Source organism: Electrona antarctica, assembly GCF_951216825.1.
Source record: "Electrona antarctica genome assembly, chromosome: 6".
In the NCBI taxonomy this organism is placed as follows: Eukaryota; Metazoa; Chordata; class Actinopteri; order Myctophiformes; family Myctophidae; genus Electrona; species Electrona antarctica.
Window position 1 is genome coordinate 10,075,573 of NC_136811.1, and position 19,023 is coordinate 10,094,595.

The following is a 19,023-nucleotide window of genomic DNA, read 5'->3' on the forward strand; positions in this document are numbered from 1 at the left end:
TGCAGAGTGCAAGAAACCATCAGGGTTTTCTTGGGTTAAGCTCCACAAACACATTAACCACCCAGAAAACTTGAACTTTGAAGTTGCACAGGGCAGATGTGACAAATATAGAAAGAAATTACCGACAAGAAATTACCGACAACCATTGCAACGCTACAGTTACAACATCCTGACCATGCAAACAGGGCTGCTCCGTCTCCTCACTATCAATATTTCAACCATTTTCAATAATTCATAGCGAATACAATTGAGCAGGCTGCTCACACATTTCTATAAAAGCCAAGGCACACTTTTGTATTTCAATCACACATTATCCCTTTGTCGTTTCCTCACTGTTTCACAAAACATATGTACATATGTAATGTAATAGGCGTCTTTTTCTGGGGTTAATATTGCATAAAATTAACTTAGCATAGTGGAGCTATCTGAAATGTAGATTGTACAGTGAAATAAGAGAGGAAAGATGCAGCAGGTTGGATCAAAGTTTCCCAAACACATCAATAATCTAGTAGTAGTAACTCAGCTTCTTCTACGCGACGGTAGAATCTATTCTCCTATATGGCAGTGAATGCTGGACCCTGAAGCCAACTCTGCAGAAGCGAGTGAGCGACAAAATAGCAGCCAGGAGAATGAGACTCGCAGGACACTGCCAAAGACACCAAGAGCTCCCAGCCAGTAAACTGGTGCTGTGGTAACCAACACATGGGCACCGGTCACGAGGACGTCCCATACTAACATATGTGGATGTACTCAAGAAAGACGCAGGAGCGCAAAGCACCAACGAGCTGGCCGGATGTATGGAGAACCGGGATGACTGGAAGCGACGATGGAGGGCTCGTCTGAGGACGACCTAGAGAGTAGAGCAGTGTTCGTTTTGACAGCAAATTCTGATTTAGTATTACACTTTTGAATAACACACCATTTAGTTTTAGTCCTATTTTAGTCACATGAAATTGTTTGGTCTTAGTCTAGTCTTAGTCGAGTCGACTAAATATCAAAATCTTAGTCTTTTATTCTAATTAGTCTTAGTCAACACAATATTAACACTCATTAACTGAACATAACTTATTTACTAATCACTGCTTCCTTTAATATATTGTTTAAGCTTGATTTATTTCCTATCCTTATTATATTGTGCGGGGAGCCTCCTGCTCTATACATTCTATACCATTCTCTTAAGCGCATTAGTCAAGTGAACACCCATAGACTGTCTGGTACGTGGCATTCAATTCAAATTTCAATTCAATTCAATTCAATTTTATTAAAGTGTCAAATCACAACAAGTTGTCTCAAGACACTTTACAACCAACAAAGATCCACCCAGAGCAAGCAATATTGCGACAATGGTAACGAAAAACTCCCCTTTAGGAAGAAACGTCAGGCAGAACCCGACTCTAGGGTGGGCGGCCATCTGCCTCGACCTTGTGGGGGGAGAGAGGGGGGGGGGGGTAGAGGGGGAAATAGGAAGAAAGAATAGAAGAGAGATAGACAGGGTGGGCTCCATGGAGGGGCCTGGTCCACATCTGGTCCAGGTCGTGCACTGTGAGGCCGGGTCCACGGTCACACTTCTGGTGGGCTCCATGAAGTGGCCTGGTCCACGGTCACACTCGGCAGTCAATTGGGGGTTAATATTAGAGGTCCACGGAACTGCGAAGTGGAGGACGAAAAGAGACTCCGGGGAGGGATTCCCCGGATGCATAGCCATATGTCTAGAGTATTATTAACCATCTCAACCATACAGAGACCGTGACCGTCGGTGGCATAGCCATGTCTATAGAGTATTATAGTATAAACCATCTCAACCATGCAGAGTAGTTACAGTAAAACGTCATTTTATTCATTGAAATACTGTAAGAAATGAAGAATGGTTTGTCTAAATGTCTTTTTTCCTGCTCTCTCAGATGCTGTCCTACCATGCTACCTGCTCCAAGGTAGAAGTCGACAGACTGAAGGTAATCAATCTCTAGTGAGACGTGTGTGTGTGTGTGTATGTGTGTGTGTGTGTGTGTGTGTGTGTGTGTGTGTGTGTGTGAGTGAGAGAGAAAAAGGGGGGATGTAATGCACAATCTATAAAGCGCTTTGGATAAAAGCGTTATACTGTATAAATACACCATTTAGATTTGTTCTCTGAATCACATGGTGTCTGTTTTTGAGTGGTGCACTCCCTTACGGAGCTGTGTGTGTGGCTGGCTGGGTGGGTCTGAGCACGAAAACAGCAATGGTTGTTTTTCACCAACTGTGCGCAACCTAACACACACGCAAATATTAACTGTATATATATATACATTTCTGTCCATTCCAAACATTAGTTTTGAAAAAAAAAACACTCATTGGGCTAAAAACGGCCATGCCCAATTGTGCTGACATCATCACATTGTGATGACGGCAATGGCCATTTTTAGCCCAATGAGTGATTTTTTTTCATCATGAAAACCCCCTAGTTTGACAAAGCATGATGAAATTTTGAATATTTTGCCTTCTATAGGTTGTTAATGGTATGGTCACATATTGTGCCAATTATGAAAATTGCTCAACATATGCAAGTTAGCATCCGGCAGTTTCTACATGCTGGGGACCCATACTCAACATTTCTAACATAAAACGTTGGTGTACTCAAAATGTCCGGGTTCACATTCTGGCTACTAGCCTAATAGCCGGGGGAGAGTGCAGAGCCACCTCTAGTCCAGTATCAAGGGTTTAAGCGATTAACGGCTCTGACTTCTACTCCTCGAAGGCAGCTAAGATCCCCCTGGGCAGCGAGCTGGGCATCGACGAGTTCCACTTCAACGACTTCTCTTTGGACAACGACGCCATGATCACTGCCTCGCTACGCATGTTTCTGGAACTCGGAGCAGTCCAGAAGTTTAAGATCGACTACGAGGTATGAGGACACGGAGCCAGGTGTTGGGCCAGGTTTTTTTTTTTTTGAGTGGTGCAACCACTCCAAGGAACAGCAATGTCCGTGTTCAACTATGTTTGTGTGTGACTATGTTTGTGTGTGACTATGTGTGTGACTATGTTTGTGTGTGACTATGTGTGTGACTATGTTTGTGTGTGACTATGTTTGTGTGTGACTATGTGTGTGACTATGTTTGTGTGTGACTATGTGTGTGACTATGTTTGTGTGTGACGTTAATGAGCACCAGTACCAATGAGTACCAAAAGTGGCGCTGTTGTGCCAGAAACGGAGAGAGAGAGATAGTGCTGCACTGTTGCCTGCTAATGAAAGAGAGAGAGAGAGAGGGGGGGGGGGGGGGATTGCACCACTCAGTTCACACGGGTGTGATAATTTTTTTAGGAATAATGTTGTCTGCTGCATACAGTAGCTGATGCAGACATACCGAGTCACAGAGATAGATACACGTTTTTCCTAGATTGATGTTTGTTACGGTACATTCATGGAAGATCTAACCCCTAGTATTGTCCCTATTCTTGGGCAAACATTATGCCAAAATAGTCTATATCTACAAGCTCACAGCGTGTTGTAATGTGACGCGTTGTGAGCTGGTAGAGCGGCCATTTCTGGCGAATGTTACCCCCACTCGGATTCAAGTGGTTAACAATATTTGGAGAGAGGTGTGTACTTCAATGCTAGATTATTCTTTTTATCTTTATCTTTATTTTTTATTATTTTCATTATTTTGTTAGGTGTTTCAGTGCAGTTGCTTCTGGTCTTGTAGTGTTTGAGTGGTTTGGAGAGCATCTATGTTTTGTTGATGTTGTAAGTGTATTGTTCTGTGTCAACATGTTTAATGTATTGTTTTGTCTATGTACTGTATTCATTGTGTTGTGCCCGACGACCCCCTCTAAAACGAGATGATACATCTCAAGGGGCTATCCTCTAAAGGAAATAAATGTTCAATATATAAGTGGTTGAAAAAGGAGAGAGGCCGCACAGCTCGTAGTCACGATGCCATCAAAATCTTTATTTTTCCAACGTTCCCCTGAAGAAGGCAACTTGTTGCCGAAACGTTGCCGAAACGAAAAATAAAGATTTTGATGGCATCGTGACTACGAGCTGTGCGGCCTCTCTCCTTTTTCAGTCATAGTTATCTCCTGCGGTCAGCACCTCCCCACTACTGGTGTGCGCTCCTACCTTCCTGTTTGTTTGAATATATAAGTGGTTAACAATATACACCTCAAGATTCACCATTATTCATCAAAAAGAAGCAAGTGCAGGCTGAGTGTTTTAATATAGGCCACTGAGAACTAAAGTTTTTAGCCTGAATTTAAAAGTAGTCAGAGTTGGCGAAAGCCTGCAGTTCCTCTGGAAGTTTAATTGATCCAAATGGGGATTCATAACTAAACGCTGAATCACCATGTTCTGTGTTAACTTAAGAAGTATAGTTAATAGGCCGGCCCTGCATGACCCGAGACTTCTCCCAGGGTTCACAATGTGAAAAGCAAGTCAGAGATGTACTTTGGCCGCGAGCCATTTGATTTAAAAACGAGCGGAAACATTTCTAAAATCAATTCTAGCCAGTGCAGAGATTTGAGAATTTGGTCTTTAGCTTGCTCCAGTCAGAACTGTAGAAGTTGCATTCTGAATGGGCTGTGGTAGCTGGCTGTCTAGATGGCACTTTATTTACCAGAGACCCAATAGAACAGTGGTTACCAAAGTGGGGTCCGGGGACCCCCAGGGGTCCTTGAGGGAGTTCCAGGGGGTACCCAGCTAAATGGTAGTTTGGAACCAAATGGACCCTTATGAGTCTGTAACTGAGAGTGTACAAATGGAACCAAATGGACCCGTTAGGGAGTTAGATTAACATTGATTTTACAATATAAATTGGGGTCCCAGAGATAGAAATGCCATTAAATGGGGGTTCGTAGACTAATGCATGTCAAACTGGGGGTCCTTGAAATGGAACGGGTTGAGAATCACTGCTAGAGCCGTCAAAATCTTCTCTTATGGGGGTCCCTGGCATATTCTTTTCAAATAGGGCTCATTGGTGTCAATTTGGGGGTCCTTGACATGAAAAAGTTTGGGAACCACTGCAATAGAAGACCAGTTCAGTAGTCCACCCCAGTGTTTCCCCAAACAATGGGTCGCGACCAATTTAGATTGTACAAAATGTTACCAAGAAAAATTCTTAAAGAGTTTTCTAAAGAATTTCAGAATTTGAAAAATCAATAGTTCCATTAAAAAACAACAATAAAAGGTCCCTGCACACTGGACACGTTTTCGGATTTTTAGCGGCCATAATGTCATCGACAAACACTTAACACAAAGGAGAAAACGCCTCCTTCCTGGGAATTTACCTCCCCTTGTGGTCTCCTGTGACAGATGTTTTGTTTGTTTGTTTCTTCTGTTTTTTCTGAAAGAAAGAAAGTTTTTTTTGAAAGAAACCAGCGATACGCATACTTTAATCATACAGTACTTATACATACTGTCAGTATTTCAAGTAAAATGTCTCTCGCCTCTTATAGGTTCTATGTCGCTGGCTTCTGACCGTGAGGAAGAACTACAGGACGGTGGCCTATCACAACTGGAGGCACGCCTTCAACGTGTGCCAGTGCATGTTCGCCATGATCACTGTGAGTGGCATCTCATCAGCTCAATGTCAGATATAACTAGCATCCATTTAGGCCTATGAAATATGAAAGAAAGTGCAAGTTGCTTCTACTATAGTGACTTTGTCTGTCTGTCACAATGAGCTGTGACTAATTGCAAAAAAGCACAACGTGTGCGCACGCACACACACACACACACACACACACACACACACACACACACACACACACACACACACACACACACACACACACACACACACACACACACACACACACACACACACACACACACACACACACACACACACACACACACACACAGGCCACCACCGCAGTATAGGCAGTCATTAAGGCAATAGACTGGAAACGTTGCCGGAGAGCTTGTCTGAGGATGCCCTAAAAAGAGAATATTAATACTTTCACTTGACAAGCAGGGCCCTGAAGTTAGTTAATTAGTTAGTAATATGGAGCCAACTTTCAGAAGATGTTTTCATAATTAGTTTTTCCTTTTGACATTACATGAATGTTGCTTCTTCTTACAGTAATTAGCAATATCAATTGTAGGGCTGCTGTAATACCTGAATATATGACAAGTGATGAGAAAGTAGGCAAAACAATATGATACGGTTTCATCTTCTCCTAACCTAATATTAAAATATATTGCTTTTCAAATTACACAGCCAAAATCAACATGCTTGAATTGTTGACTTTCTTTTCCATCTTTGTCAGAACGAAAGTACATTGTTTTTTTTGTAACCCATTAAAGGACCTATAACATAACATTTTACTTTTTCCATTTCTTTTGTGTTTTTGGGGCTCCCATATGTGTTTTCTATCCCCACAAATTTTGAACAATCAGGCTTTCATATCATGTATGCTCTCAGGAACAGCTCAACTGATTTTGTCCTCATCGTGATGTCATCAATGTCACCCTACTTTGTATCATTCCTCCTCTTCTTCAGTTCCAAATTTGCATTTCCACTTTGTTTACAATGTCCACCATTGTTGATTTTCCAAGCTGGCATGGAATGGAAACAAGCCTGGTTTTATCTAGCATCAGTATTATAACGACTCAAATATTAAATAATCTGCATATCAGCACCCCCACCACCTCAGGAAAATGTGGTACTGCAGCTAAAACTGCTTTCAAAGTCCATAAAGAAATGACAAGGACTGGTTATATCAGAGTGGTGATTGAGGCTCAAACCATTAGAAATAACTTTGAGGGACATAGACAATATGATATTAAATATTAAAAGCCGTTTTAAAATGCATGTTATTTGCGCTTTAAACCCCAGCATCTTTATTGTGGGGATCAGTTATTTTCAAAGAAAGCTTTCTCCACAATAACAGAAAATACACTAGCATAGAGCCCTGAGGGACTCCGCTCAACCTATGGGTTGAAGTGGTTAAAATCTATATTTACAATCCGCTTAATTCCATGCCCAAAAAGGGTGGCGTTTCTCTCGCTGCACTTCTGTGATCTGCTATAATGTTCTCGTCGCGTACCGGGGCCACCTCCCGCCACATTTGCCCCGAAAGAATCTATCGCAAATCCCGCGGGCCGTCTACTTCTCACAATCGTATTTATTGTTTTGGCCATCTTTCGCCTCGGTTGCGAACCGTGCATACGTCACATCCTTCGTCCATGTGTCCAAGTGGTGAACCTACATGTAAGCTACAGGTATTAAAGCCATTGTTGGTGCATTTTGCAGACTGCTGGATTCCAGGAGGTCCTGACAGACGCAGAGACACTGGCCCTGATGGTGGGCTGCCTGTGTCACGACCTGGACCACCGAGGCACCAACAACGCTTTCCAGGCCAAGTACGTCATCATCATACTCATCAATGCGTAGCAGGAAGGCAGTGCTTTTTGTTTGATTTGAACCTTTAAAACCGGGAAAGCATCTGTGTATCCACGTTAAGCGTGCGTGCGTGCGTGCGTGCGTGCGTGCGTGCCAACAGATTTAGCCTGTTTAGGCCTACCCTAATTCCCTTTTTTCCCCACAAATGCTTTATATTTTTTACATTTTCTTTTTACTCCTTATTCTTTTCGTTTTTGTTACTTTGTAGGTGGTTGTACTGTTAAGTAACTTAAAAAATAACCATGAAAACCAACATAAAAAAGAATCGTGATAATATCGTGGATCGTGATACTGCTTGAAAAAGAATCGTGATATATATATTTTCCATATCGCCCGCCCCTAGTTGGGATCCAACCGTGATCTCATTCATCTTAATGAGTATGATTTCCTCTAATCAATAGTAGGGATGGAGCTCGATAACCGATACCCGAAAAAACCCGATAACAAGCTTATTGAGTACCCGTTATCAATAAGCTTTAGGCCTATCAAGCCTGCTATCGAGCATAGCGGCCCATGACGTCATGTTTAAACAATCAAGACAAGAGGCGATCAAGAAATAAATGTAATAGCTTGTACAAACATGTCGGCCTAAAAGTGTATTGATACCTGCCAACCAGCGTTGTCCAGGTAAACAACATTACGCTTCTAAAGTGGTTTCTTTAATATTATTTTATTGGTAAAAAGGTAAATTGCCTTCCGTCTATTAGAACACTTCTGTATTTGAAGGCCCTAGTAAAAGATACTGGTTTTGTTCCGAATATATAATGTCTCCCGTCTTTCCACGAAATAATAGAAAATGCTCGATAGTGGGCTCGATAAGAACCCGGCTCGATAAGCCTGCATCGATAAAGTGCTCGTTATCAATAAAAATTGACGAGCTCCATCCCTAATCAATAGTGTGATTGGTCACACTGTGTGACGTGGATTCACTATAGCAGAGCCGTCTGTGTTTCACCCTTCAGGACAGGCTCTGCTCTGGCGTTGCTCTACGGTACCTCAGCCACCCTGGAGCATCATCATTTCAACCACGCCGTCATGATCCTTCAAAGTGAGGTAACTGTGACTGACTGTACCAACTACTAGATCTCATTTTATTATCAAAACCGGAAAAGCGTCGGTGTCATTTTAGATTTGAGCTATGTAGACAGATTTAGTGTTGTTTTTCAAAACACTCTTAGGATTTAGAACGTTGTTTAAGAACAGTGGTTCTCAAAAAGAACAGATGTACAAGCTCACGGCACGTCTTCGTGCCATGCTGCGACCTTATCCATCTGCTAGGGTTTTTTTTTTTTTTTTTTTTTTTACATTAGCACGTTAGACAAACACATTAGCCAAAAATAAACACTTTTTGGTGAAGAGGTTTGGTGTGCCAAGTACAGAGGCAGCTCATGTCTAGTTTACTAAGGGTTTAAGTGGTTAGCTGAGGTGGACAGCAGGAAAGCTGAGAGAGAGAGAGAGAGAGAGAGAGAGAGAGAGAGAGAGAGAGAGAGAGAGAGAGAGAGAGAGAGAGAGAGAGACACACACTGTAGTGTGGGAAGAAAGCACATAGAACACTTTGTGTGTATTCTATCCCCGGCTAGTGAATCATGTCATAAAACAATGATGGCCAAAGGCCAGTACTTTTACAGCGTGACAAACTGGGAACTGCTTAAAGACAGTCTTAATGCTTCTGCTGTATTATTAAACATCACTACGTTGCAAAATCCCAGAGTGTGGAATTAACACTCAGGATTAACTCTATCTACAGTAACTGTGATCTGGTTGTTGCATAATAATAACTGATTCATTAGGTGTAAACTCATTAATATAAAGCTGCTACAAGCAATAATATGTCATATGTTCTTTTTTTTTTTATACAGCCAGCAATGGGTAGAACGCTCCCAAAACAAATTAGTCTCTGTGACACATCTAGGGGCCGCAATCTGCATTCAAAGATTTTCCTAGAAGCTTTGTCATTGGTCGATTTGCCTGTCTGCTTCCTGATTGGTTAGTCATCGATCAGTCGATCAGGTTTTTTTTTTCTTTTTTTACCAATGACAAAGCTTCTAGGAACATCTTTGAATGCAGATTGTGGCCCCTAGAAGTGTCACAGAGACTAATTTTTTGGGAGCATTCTACCCATTTCTGGCTGTCTGAATACAAAAAAAAAAAAAGTCATTAAAATGTTGACATATCATTGCTTATAGCAGCTTGCAGACTGGACGAGGTTCTCAGGGAAAAACGGCAGAAAAATGCCACCAAAGAAAATCTGAAAAATGCAGCAATGTGCACCTTTAGGTTGAAGTCCACTTACATTATTACATTATTCAAGTGGTGCATAAGACCAGAGTTTTTTTTATATTGAGGTATTGATATTTTTACTTCTGATGATTGATTACTTCTCTGATCACTGGAGAACACGTTAGAATGTATGCTTTGTCCCTCAGGTTTTAGTTGAGAATATAATATTGTGACAGAAAAGTGTTGTTGTCATTTCCTCAAACAGGGTCACAACATCTTTGCCAACCTGTGTTCTGAAGAGTACAGTAACATGATGCATCTTCTGAAGCAAGCCATCTTGTCCACTGACCTCACACTCCACTTTCAGTAAGTGGTTAAAATAAGATGTGTTTTATGAATGATACATTAAAGGGGAATTTCTCCCTAAACCTTTTTTTACAAAAGTAAGTTGATAATTATGTATATTGACCAAAAAAATAAAATAAAGATATAGGGGAGCTGGGGCTGGAGCTGGGGCTGCTGCTGGGGGGGTCTAACACCAGCTCACGTAGACCAGGAAGAGTGCAGTGTCAACAATGCATGGAGTGTTGCTGTCACATCATCTAGAACAGATGTGAACAAAAAAACAACTGCGCGATTGAATAGGAGTTCTAGCGTTAGACCCCTCCAGCCCCAGCTTCATCTCCAGCTGCAGCCCCAGCTCCCCTATATCTTTATTTATTTTTTAATATTTTATTTTGGTCAATATACATAATTATCAACTTACTTTTGTAAAAAAAGGTTTAGGCAGAAATTCCCCTTTAATGCATGCCATTCTTTACGAGAGTGAGCCGATTCTGTCAAGAAGTGTCATTGCTGCTGTAATCGGGCTGACCTGACCCAAATAGTGCTGGGGTCAGACCAATTGCAGAGATATTTACACTCCATTTATGTGACTTTGTTTGTTTGTTAATTGTTATTTCAATTCAATCCAATATTATTATTGTGCCAAATCACAACATGCTTATTCTGCCTATACATCTGCCGATCTGCTTGTATTATGATTTCACAACTTCGCTCAGGATAAGAGTGTCAGTTAAATCCAGTAAGAAGGTAGGACGTCCGCACACAGTTCTTTAAGCTCCCAGTAGTTTTATTTAGGAAATCAGGAATCAACCTTCCATCAACCCTTCATCAGGAAATCATCATTCCTGATGAAGACCCGGAGGGGTCGAAACGTTGATTCCTGATGTCCTAAATTAAAGAACGGTGTGCAGACTTCCTACCTTCTCCTGTATGTATATTTTTGTCCTGCACCCGTCAACATGTTTGAGATGTGCGTGCTTCCCGTTTGGATGTTCTCTCCGTTAAATCCAGTAAACGTAATTCCAAAATATATACGAAAAGGGTAGCACAAGTGAGCTGTGGCACACTTTTCTTATTTTTATCCCGCGATTTTGCAACCCATTTCTTTCACCCAGTGGCAGTGGCACACTTCTCATATCTTTTGGAATATGTTTAGTTTGTATAATGTACAGTACGCACAGTGTGCTGTAAGGTTTAGTGATTCACAGGTGATTAATTCAGATTTTCACAGGTTTTTAGTATTTCATTTTTTATGACAGAAAAGAGCGTGTGTGTGTGTGTGTGTGTGTGTGTGTGTGTGTGTGTGTGTGTGTGTGTGTGTGTGTGTGTGTGTGTGTGTGTGTGTGTGTGTGTGTGTGTGCCGCGCGTGCGTGCGTGTGTGTGTGTGTTCGTTAGTTATCCAGTGTGTTCTTTTTGGCATTAACCTCAAGTGTATTGGTCTAACAAAAAGCAGCTGTGTTGAAAAAATGTGATCATTCTGTGAAACTTGGACCTTTCTTTGCTTCTATAATGCTGTTATTCTGTCCTCTCGGTGACTTTCTGTTACTCAAGGCGAAGGACAAAGTTCTATGACTGCGTTCTGTCTGGAGAATTCAGCTGGACGGGCGACGACTGCAGAGAAGTCCTAAGGTATTTCTTCTTCTTTTCAGTTATGTATAAAACTTTCCACCGTTTTTCCAGCCCGATGATGATGATATATGACTGACTGTCCCTATGAGCAGATCTATGCTGATGACAGCTTGTGATTTGGGTGCCGTCACTCGACCATGGAAGATATCCAAACAGGTGAGACCATCTATTCCCCAGGACTGTGTTGTTGTCATTTCTCTGGCTTTTCGACACGCAAGACAGAATTGCATTTTCTGGGCTACGAATGAGTTTCAGAACTGTTCTTTTGGCTAGATTTGTGAACATTTATTAACTATTTTTTCTTTTTCCTTTCCTATAATGACATGCCCAGGACGATAGGTTGAAAGGGGTTAAACAAAACTTTGGAACATTGGTGGGACATTGCGATTATGCATTTGTCTGAAAGCTGTATGGCACAGGAAGAAAATACAATACTTCAAGTATTTAGTCACAATGCATGAGGCATATTCTATCTTGAAACACAAGTTTGGGATTATAGAATTGACAATTAGTTTTGTGTAGTTCGTGGCATTATTTTGTAAAATAGAGGCCTGCTGAGCCCCTCAGTGGTGCAGAGGTTGAGATTCTTGCCCCCGGACCTGCATGTACTAGTGTAACCTTAGCTAACCTCAGGATTGATTGGTGCCCGGAGCATTCCTCCTGTCCTCCTACTCGCTTCCTCCTGTGCAGATTTATGCTGTATATCGACCTGGTTCACCCAAGACAAACAGAGAGGAAAGTTAGATGGAGGTTAGGTGATGGAGGTTATAGGTGAGTGATCGTGTCCGAGTAGCTCAGTCAGTAGAGCTCTCGCCTTTGGACCACAAGTTTGATGGGTTCGATCCTGGGCACCGCCAACTCAGCGAATGAGTAGCACGGCTTGGGTGCGGGAAGTACTGGGAGCCGATGGTAGGTGTGGCGCTCCACCTCAGAAATCCATCTCCCAGGGGTCTATAGCGCATTGTAACGGGGACAGAACCCCTTGTGTTACCAGCTGATACAGACAATAAGCTACTCCCGACCTATAGGCAAGGCTATCTTGACGCTCGCAATACTGTGACGTGCTTGTAGGCATTGTGACGGCTATTTTAACTATTTTGAAGAAGAATATGGACGCCAGGTTGAAATTGTTTAACCAAATTACTTCACTGACTGACAACTTCAATGATCATTGAAAAAAAATTGTATTTTGACGTACAAAATGCATTTACAAAGAAAATCAATCATTCTACCGCTTCTCGTAAAATCTTTCGTACTCAATGTTCAGTTAAATGTTGTGTCATGTAATGATGTTGTGCTGATACTCCAAGGTGCAAGGTGTAGTTATGTACAGAAATGTAGTGATATCTGTGATGATTATTGTTGATATTCCTTCCAAGGTGGCTGAGCTGGTGACGAGTGAGTTCTTTGAACAGGGAGACAGGGAGAGGTCTGAGCTCAAGTTGACGCCAGCGGTAAGTACCAACGCTCAGCGATCTTTAACGTTTGAAAATCGTAACTTCGACTGTCATCTTAAGAGCATCTTTACTTCTTGTAAAATTGCTAAAGATTCCCGCATACACTTTTTACAGTACAATATGTCAAAAGGCAATACAAACTAACTCTTAGCCTGCATTTGTTGGATTATTAAGGTACTGTAGAAGGATGCTTTTTCTGTGACGGATGACAACATAACCGAGGCTTCTCGCGTTCTCTGTAGGCCATATTTGATCGCAATCGCAAAGATGAGTTACCGGTCTTGCAGTTGGAGTGGATTGATGGGATCTGTATGCCCTTGTACACGGTAAGGCTCTGAAAACATTCCATCCTCACAGCAAGAACAGTTCTTAATTGTCGTCCAACTGCGTGCAACAACCAAGGCACATTTATTCATGTGTAATCTTACTATAGGTCAATGACGGCGATTCTCACTGAAGGACAAACAAACTATACACTGACACGAAGCTAGACAGGAACGCCCAAAAACGTCACATCCGGTTTTAGCCTGGGGTAAGAATTTTCTATGGCTGCCAATGCAACTTGGTCCAATCCTTAATCACATACGGACAAACATCTATGCCGATGCTATCTAACTTGCGGAGGTAGCGTGCCTTGTCCACGGGCAACAGATCTTTCAACGTATGGCATTGCAAATACGTTTGAATATCGCTACTCTGCTCAATATTGTTTTGAAAATGCCGCAAATTGCATTGCAGTGAACGAGAGCAAATCACAACTTCCCCCGGGGGTGGGCGGAGTCACAGTTTGACGCATGGTTCGTGTCAGTGTATATGAAAATCACCGGCTCACTGTAGCTCAGTGGTTCTCAAAGTGTGGTCCTCATTCTGTAAAATTCTTCTGTGTGGATGTGTATACGCATGACACAAACAACCTTTTTCTGAGGGAAGGATTGACGACATATCGCAGCCAAGTCTATGGACTTTTAATGTTTGTTTAGAGCACTTTAAACAAACATTACTAGGCCTATGCGCCTGTGATTTGTTTGAGGGGCTCCTATGTCCAGCTTTTAGGGTGTGTAACCCAAATGTTGTCCTAAAACAAACATTAAATGCCGTTGACAATGACTGGACAATTGCGTAACACAAACATTGAAGACGATTCAGACGAAGGTGAGGGTGCAAATTCTGATTGGCCGGAATGATATGATGTATGGTGATGTACGATGATAAGATCACACGGTTGTGTTTTTTTAAATTATTGATAAGCTACCCATCAGTGGTGGAAAGTAACTAAGTACTTTTACTGTACTTAAGTACAACGTTGAGGTATTTGTACTTGACTTGAGTATTTCCAATTTCCAGTACTTTTACTTCTACTCCACTACATCTCAAGAGCCAAAATTTGTACTTTTACTTCAGTACACTTATTTGAAAACTTTAGTTACAATAGTTACTTTGGAGATTTTAATTTTGATTAGGAAACAAATAGTTGATCTACAAGCTCATAATGCGTCGCAAGTTTGCAACGCGACGCATTGTGAGCTTGTAGATCGGCTATTTGTTTCAATAGATTGTAGATCAGCTATTTGTCGGCTATTTGTTTCAATAGATTTTGTACACATTTTGAACTTGTGAAATGGGACATTCTGCAACATGAGTACTTTTACTTTTAGTACATTTTCATGCAGATACTTTTGTACTTTTACTCAAGTACATTTTCAATTCTGTTACTTTTACTACGAAGTAGTTCTAAATTGCAGTATTGGTACTTTTACTTAATCCATTGAGACCTGGAACGCATCCATGTCACGTTAGCGTTTAACCACATTAACCATTAACCCATTTTGGGGCGGGAACCCCTTTTGGTGTTTTAAGCATTGTTATAATTTAGCTATTTAAAAATAGCAGATCTACAAGCTCATAGCGCGCCACCGAGTGGCGCGCTATGAGCTTGTAGGTCTGCTATTTTTGAAAAATCGTTAAAATGTGCCTCAAATCTTTCCGAAAATTGTCATGATTTAGAAAACTTTTTTTTTTAATTTCGACGTCAGGCCTGAATGGGTTAAATAAAACAATCGAGTACTTTTTTCCACCACTGCTACCTGTTGGGATTCCGTGTCTTTTTCCCATGCAGACTCTGGTGAAACTGAACAGTAGGGTGCAGCCCATGGTCGACGGCATCGAGGCCAACCGCACAAAGTGGCAGGAGCTGTCGGATCACATTCACGACCCTGAAGCGGATCAAAGCCACGCGGCGGCAGTCCAAGGCACGGAAAGCGGCCAACGTGAACCCCTGAGAACAAGCCCCGAGTCTGGAGAAAGCTCCCAGTCTCAGTGTGCCCGGGAGGATTCCTTTGGCAGCTCGAATGCAGATCCTACGAGGGATGTGACATAATGGACAGCATGCAGCTCTCTCAGGAAAAAAGAACAAACGTATACATATAAGGGGAAAAAGGGGGGAAAGAACCCAAACGCAACACCCGGAAGTGACAAAACAACACCCGGGGTTACTAAATCGGCAGAATTTTCCCATTGAAAAATAATGATCTTTGCCATGACAGTGACACTATTATACTCAGGCATAGAATTAACTCCCACTGTAAAGCGATATGGATTATGGCCCACTTTATCTATTTATTTATTTATTTATGTATGTATTTATCTATTTATGTGTCTACGCATAGAAATTATTATTATTATTATTGTAAGTATTTCCCTCCAGTCGAAAGATCCGTCCTTAACCACTTAAATGACCACTTCACCCATTTTCAAAGTATCTTCATTATACAGTAATTCGTCGTCACTAATGCTCAAGATGGCAGTAGCAGTGACGTCATCCATTCGTATAGGCTTTTTTTTTTATTTAAGAACAGCGTCTTCTATTTCATCCTGCTAACTTACTTAAGGGTAAGGCTGTAGTTTCTGTTAGCTCAGAATCCTCATCGATAACATTTGTAGGCAAGTTTCGGAACTTTTCCATATAGTCCACCAATGAGTCGACAGAAATTGGGCCATTTTATAATGAGATTACAGATTAGTGAGGACCAACTACGAGGATAAGGTTGAAAATGGGTGGAGTAACCCTTTAAGCCAGCCTGGTAAACCGTCCCGGTTGCGGAATTCACATTTCCACGCTGAACGAAAATGAAATGTGAATTCCGTGACCGCCCGGGATGGGTTTACCAGGCTACTTTTAAGCCCCATATACCTCCTTGATAGCGAAAATAGCCGATCTACAAGCTCACCCGAATGCCCGGCCCAAAACAGATGGATGCCAGTGTTAATGTGTTTTAAGTTCTACAGATGTTACCGAAACGAATATATGGACCATTGCTGAAACCAAAGAAGGCTCAGCTATCGATGTCTTGTTGTGGGAAATTAACACTTATTCGAATGCCTTTTCCCAAAACAAACAGGACTCACTGTGATTTCTCTTTCTGAATCTGTCCCAAAACCTTTCCATTCTGAATGTAGACCGGAGCATGACGTTGTTCCTGAATGTTGTTCATAAGCTTTCTTACCTCAGTAGCAGGCCTTTGTTTGCATGCCATTACTGTTAGCCTTTGTGTATGTTCGCAGGCTTTGGCTGTCCAGTTATTTTGTGACCTGCATGTGCCGGTATATGTATTATATTAATCCTGTATAGAATACTGGGTTATGTTTAAAACATGTCATATTTTGGGCCTGCTGATGGCTTAGCCAATTATAGACGCGCGCACACACTCTAAATGCATAGGTTTGATTATGTCTTGTGACCTACATGATGTGGATTGCCAAAAAAAGGAGTATAATGGCATCATAATTATTAGGGGTTGCTAGTTCAAATCATTAGTGTGAACAGGAACATAATGGAACCGGGGAAGCAAATTATCCAATCCCTCTGTGCTCCCTCAACAATTTCAGTTCAGTCAGGACACGTTTATCTAAAACCATTTACTAAAATGAAATTGCATTGTATTTGGCAGTGTGGCTATCTGCTCCTGAACAAGTGTAGTGCACCAGACAAGTCCCAGCCACAACAGCTCTGCCAATCGAGCTCAGCTGTATATTGGCATGTTGTTGGGTTGTGTGTCGGCTTGCCGAGTGGTAATTCGATCCCTGCTTGGTGCGAATCACATCTGGCGCAGTCAGCAGCAGGACATGGAGGAGGTTCCCGTGTGAGCGACATGAAGGACGTCGTGCCTCACGAGGAGCATGATGCGTGAAGCGCGAGGAAGCGCTCATGATGTAGTGCCCCAGAACAAGACCCAACCACAACAGCTCTCTGTCAATCGAGCTCAGCTCTATTGGCATGATGCGTTGTGTGTCGATAGGTTTGCCCCGAGTGGGAAGAGTGGGGTTCGATCCCAGCTCGGTGCGAATCACTACCAGAGCATGTGACACAGACTCTGAGATCACAAGTACCCAGAAGCAAGACCTAAAGCAGTTGACTTGATAATAGACATAAAAGCCCCTAATAGGGCTGAGTCTAAAGGTCACTTCACTAATTACACAAACTTGACATACAATACATATGGAGTTGCATTGAACAAAATGCAGAGATAGTGAAACCTAGTAAATAGTAAATACTATTTCACAGGAGGAGGCTGGGGAGGTGGGGGAAGGTTATTCGCGGACAAGCTGTCATTGTGGTAGCGGTGAGCGATGCTGAGCATGTATACGAGTAAATGGCCGCGTAGTTACTACTTAGTTGAGCCATTAAAATCATGGCCGTATGTGCGTGGGAGTTAACCTGACTCCGCCAGATGGGGCAGCAGAGAGTACACTGGGTTCCCCCCTCCTGCTCCCATCAAGTCTGCCTGAGAGTTCCCAGATGGGAGCAGGAGGGGGGAACCCAGTGTACTCTCTGCTGCCCCATCTGGCGGAGTCAGGTTACGTGGGAGTGGGACCAGTTCGACTTCTGTGCCCGTCTGAACACCGATCCATTCAAAGTGCCCTTTAGCTATTTCACCCTCCAGCTGCCCTATGGATGTCTCAATATATATCCTATTATCCTATTCCTACAAACATGTTCCTCTAACTCACCCTGCATCTACTGTACCTGTATGTCGTAGGCCTCACTCAGACCTTTACTGCATTGCTGTATGCTTGTTGGATGAATGTTGTGTAGTGTCATGGCCGCCCCAATGCATTTCCAATGGAAGTCACATGGTTTGTAGTCCACATTTGGGACTACAAGCTGTTGTATGGCTTTCGGCTGTGTTTCGACTGCGCCCCTCCCCCTCATACAACACAAATGTTGTGTCAAACCATGTGACTCCCATTGTAAATGCATTGGGGCGGCCATGACACTACACAACATTCATCCAACAAGCATACAGCAATGCAGTAAAGGTCTGAGTGAGGCATAACACTGTTGTTGTTACACATAGGACTAGGAATATACATGTATAATTTAATCATGGCTTAAAGGTAGTGCAAGGGATTTTCTTTGGTTAAAATAAGTGTTAAAAAGCTCTATATTCATTAATTCATTCAAGTTGTATTTATTATCGAAATTATTATCGAAAAAAAAGTAGTGATACTACTCATTGTATATATAGGGCTCCATTTTCGTCACTGCTAAACCCCTTATCCCTAAACTTCTTTGCCTATTTTTACTATTTTGCAAAACATTTTTGAATAGTTAAAATGGACAGTCTACAAGCTCACAACGTGTCAATGTAGATTGGCTAGTTGAACTATTCAAAAATGTTCTTCAAAATAGTAAAAAAAAAAGGCAAATAAGTTTAGGGATAAGGGGTTTAGCGGTGACGAAAATGGAGCCCATAGTGTTTGTTGCAGTAACAGGAGTCTCCATGTCTCTCCAGCTTTCTATTAAACAGAAAATGCATTTTCAGAAACCGAAACTGAAACTGGGATACCAAAAAGATTGGGACACCAATTTTATCCAATCAGGATAGAGAACTGGAACACTATAAACATTAAGCTCATAAATAGCTACTCTCTCCTGATTGGCTAAAACCTACCTGAAAATGTTTATTAAAGAGCCGAAGAGACAGGGAGACCCC

The 19,023-nt window shown here is 41.9% G+C and overlaps 1 protein-coding gene across 1 annotated transcript in view; it reads left to right on the forward strand.

Moving 5' to 3' along the window:
- Positions 1 to 15,407, forward strand: part of pde11al (phosphodiesterase 11a, like) — a gene marked incomplete at its 3' end in the record, with an annotated part of 37,492 nt that extends 22,085 nt beyond the window's left edge. The window contains exons 11-21 of the mRNA XM_079503615.1: positions 1,902 to 1,952; positions 2,735 to 2,881; positions 5,428 to 5,535; positions 7,230 to 7,339; positions 8,342 to 8,432; positions 9,865 to 9,965; positions 11,496 to 11,573; positions 11,666 to 11,729; positions 12,953 to 13,027; positions 13,273 to 13,356; positions 15,147 to 15,407. Of these exons, the coding sequence (XP_079359741.1) occupies positions 1,902 to 1,952; positions 2,735 to 2,881; positions 5,428 to 5,535; positions 7,230 to 7,339; positions 8,342 to 8,432; positions 9,865 to 9,965; positions 11,496 to 11,573; positions 11,666 to 11,729; positions 12,953 to 13,027; positions 13,273 to 13,356; positions 15,147 to 15,407 (1,170 nt within the window). The remainder of the gene's footprint in view (positions 1 to 1,901; positions 1,953 to 2,734; positions 2,882 to 5,427; positions 5,536 to 7,229; positions 7,340 to 8,341; positions 8,433 to 9,864; positions 9,966 to 11,495; positions 11,574 to 11,665; positions 11,730 to 12,952; positions 13,028 to 13,272; positions 13,357 to 15,146) is intronic.
- Positions 15,408 to 19,023: the final 3,616 nt, after the last annotated feature.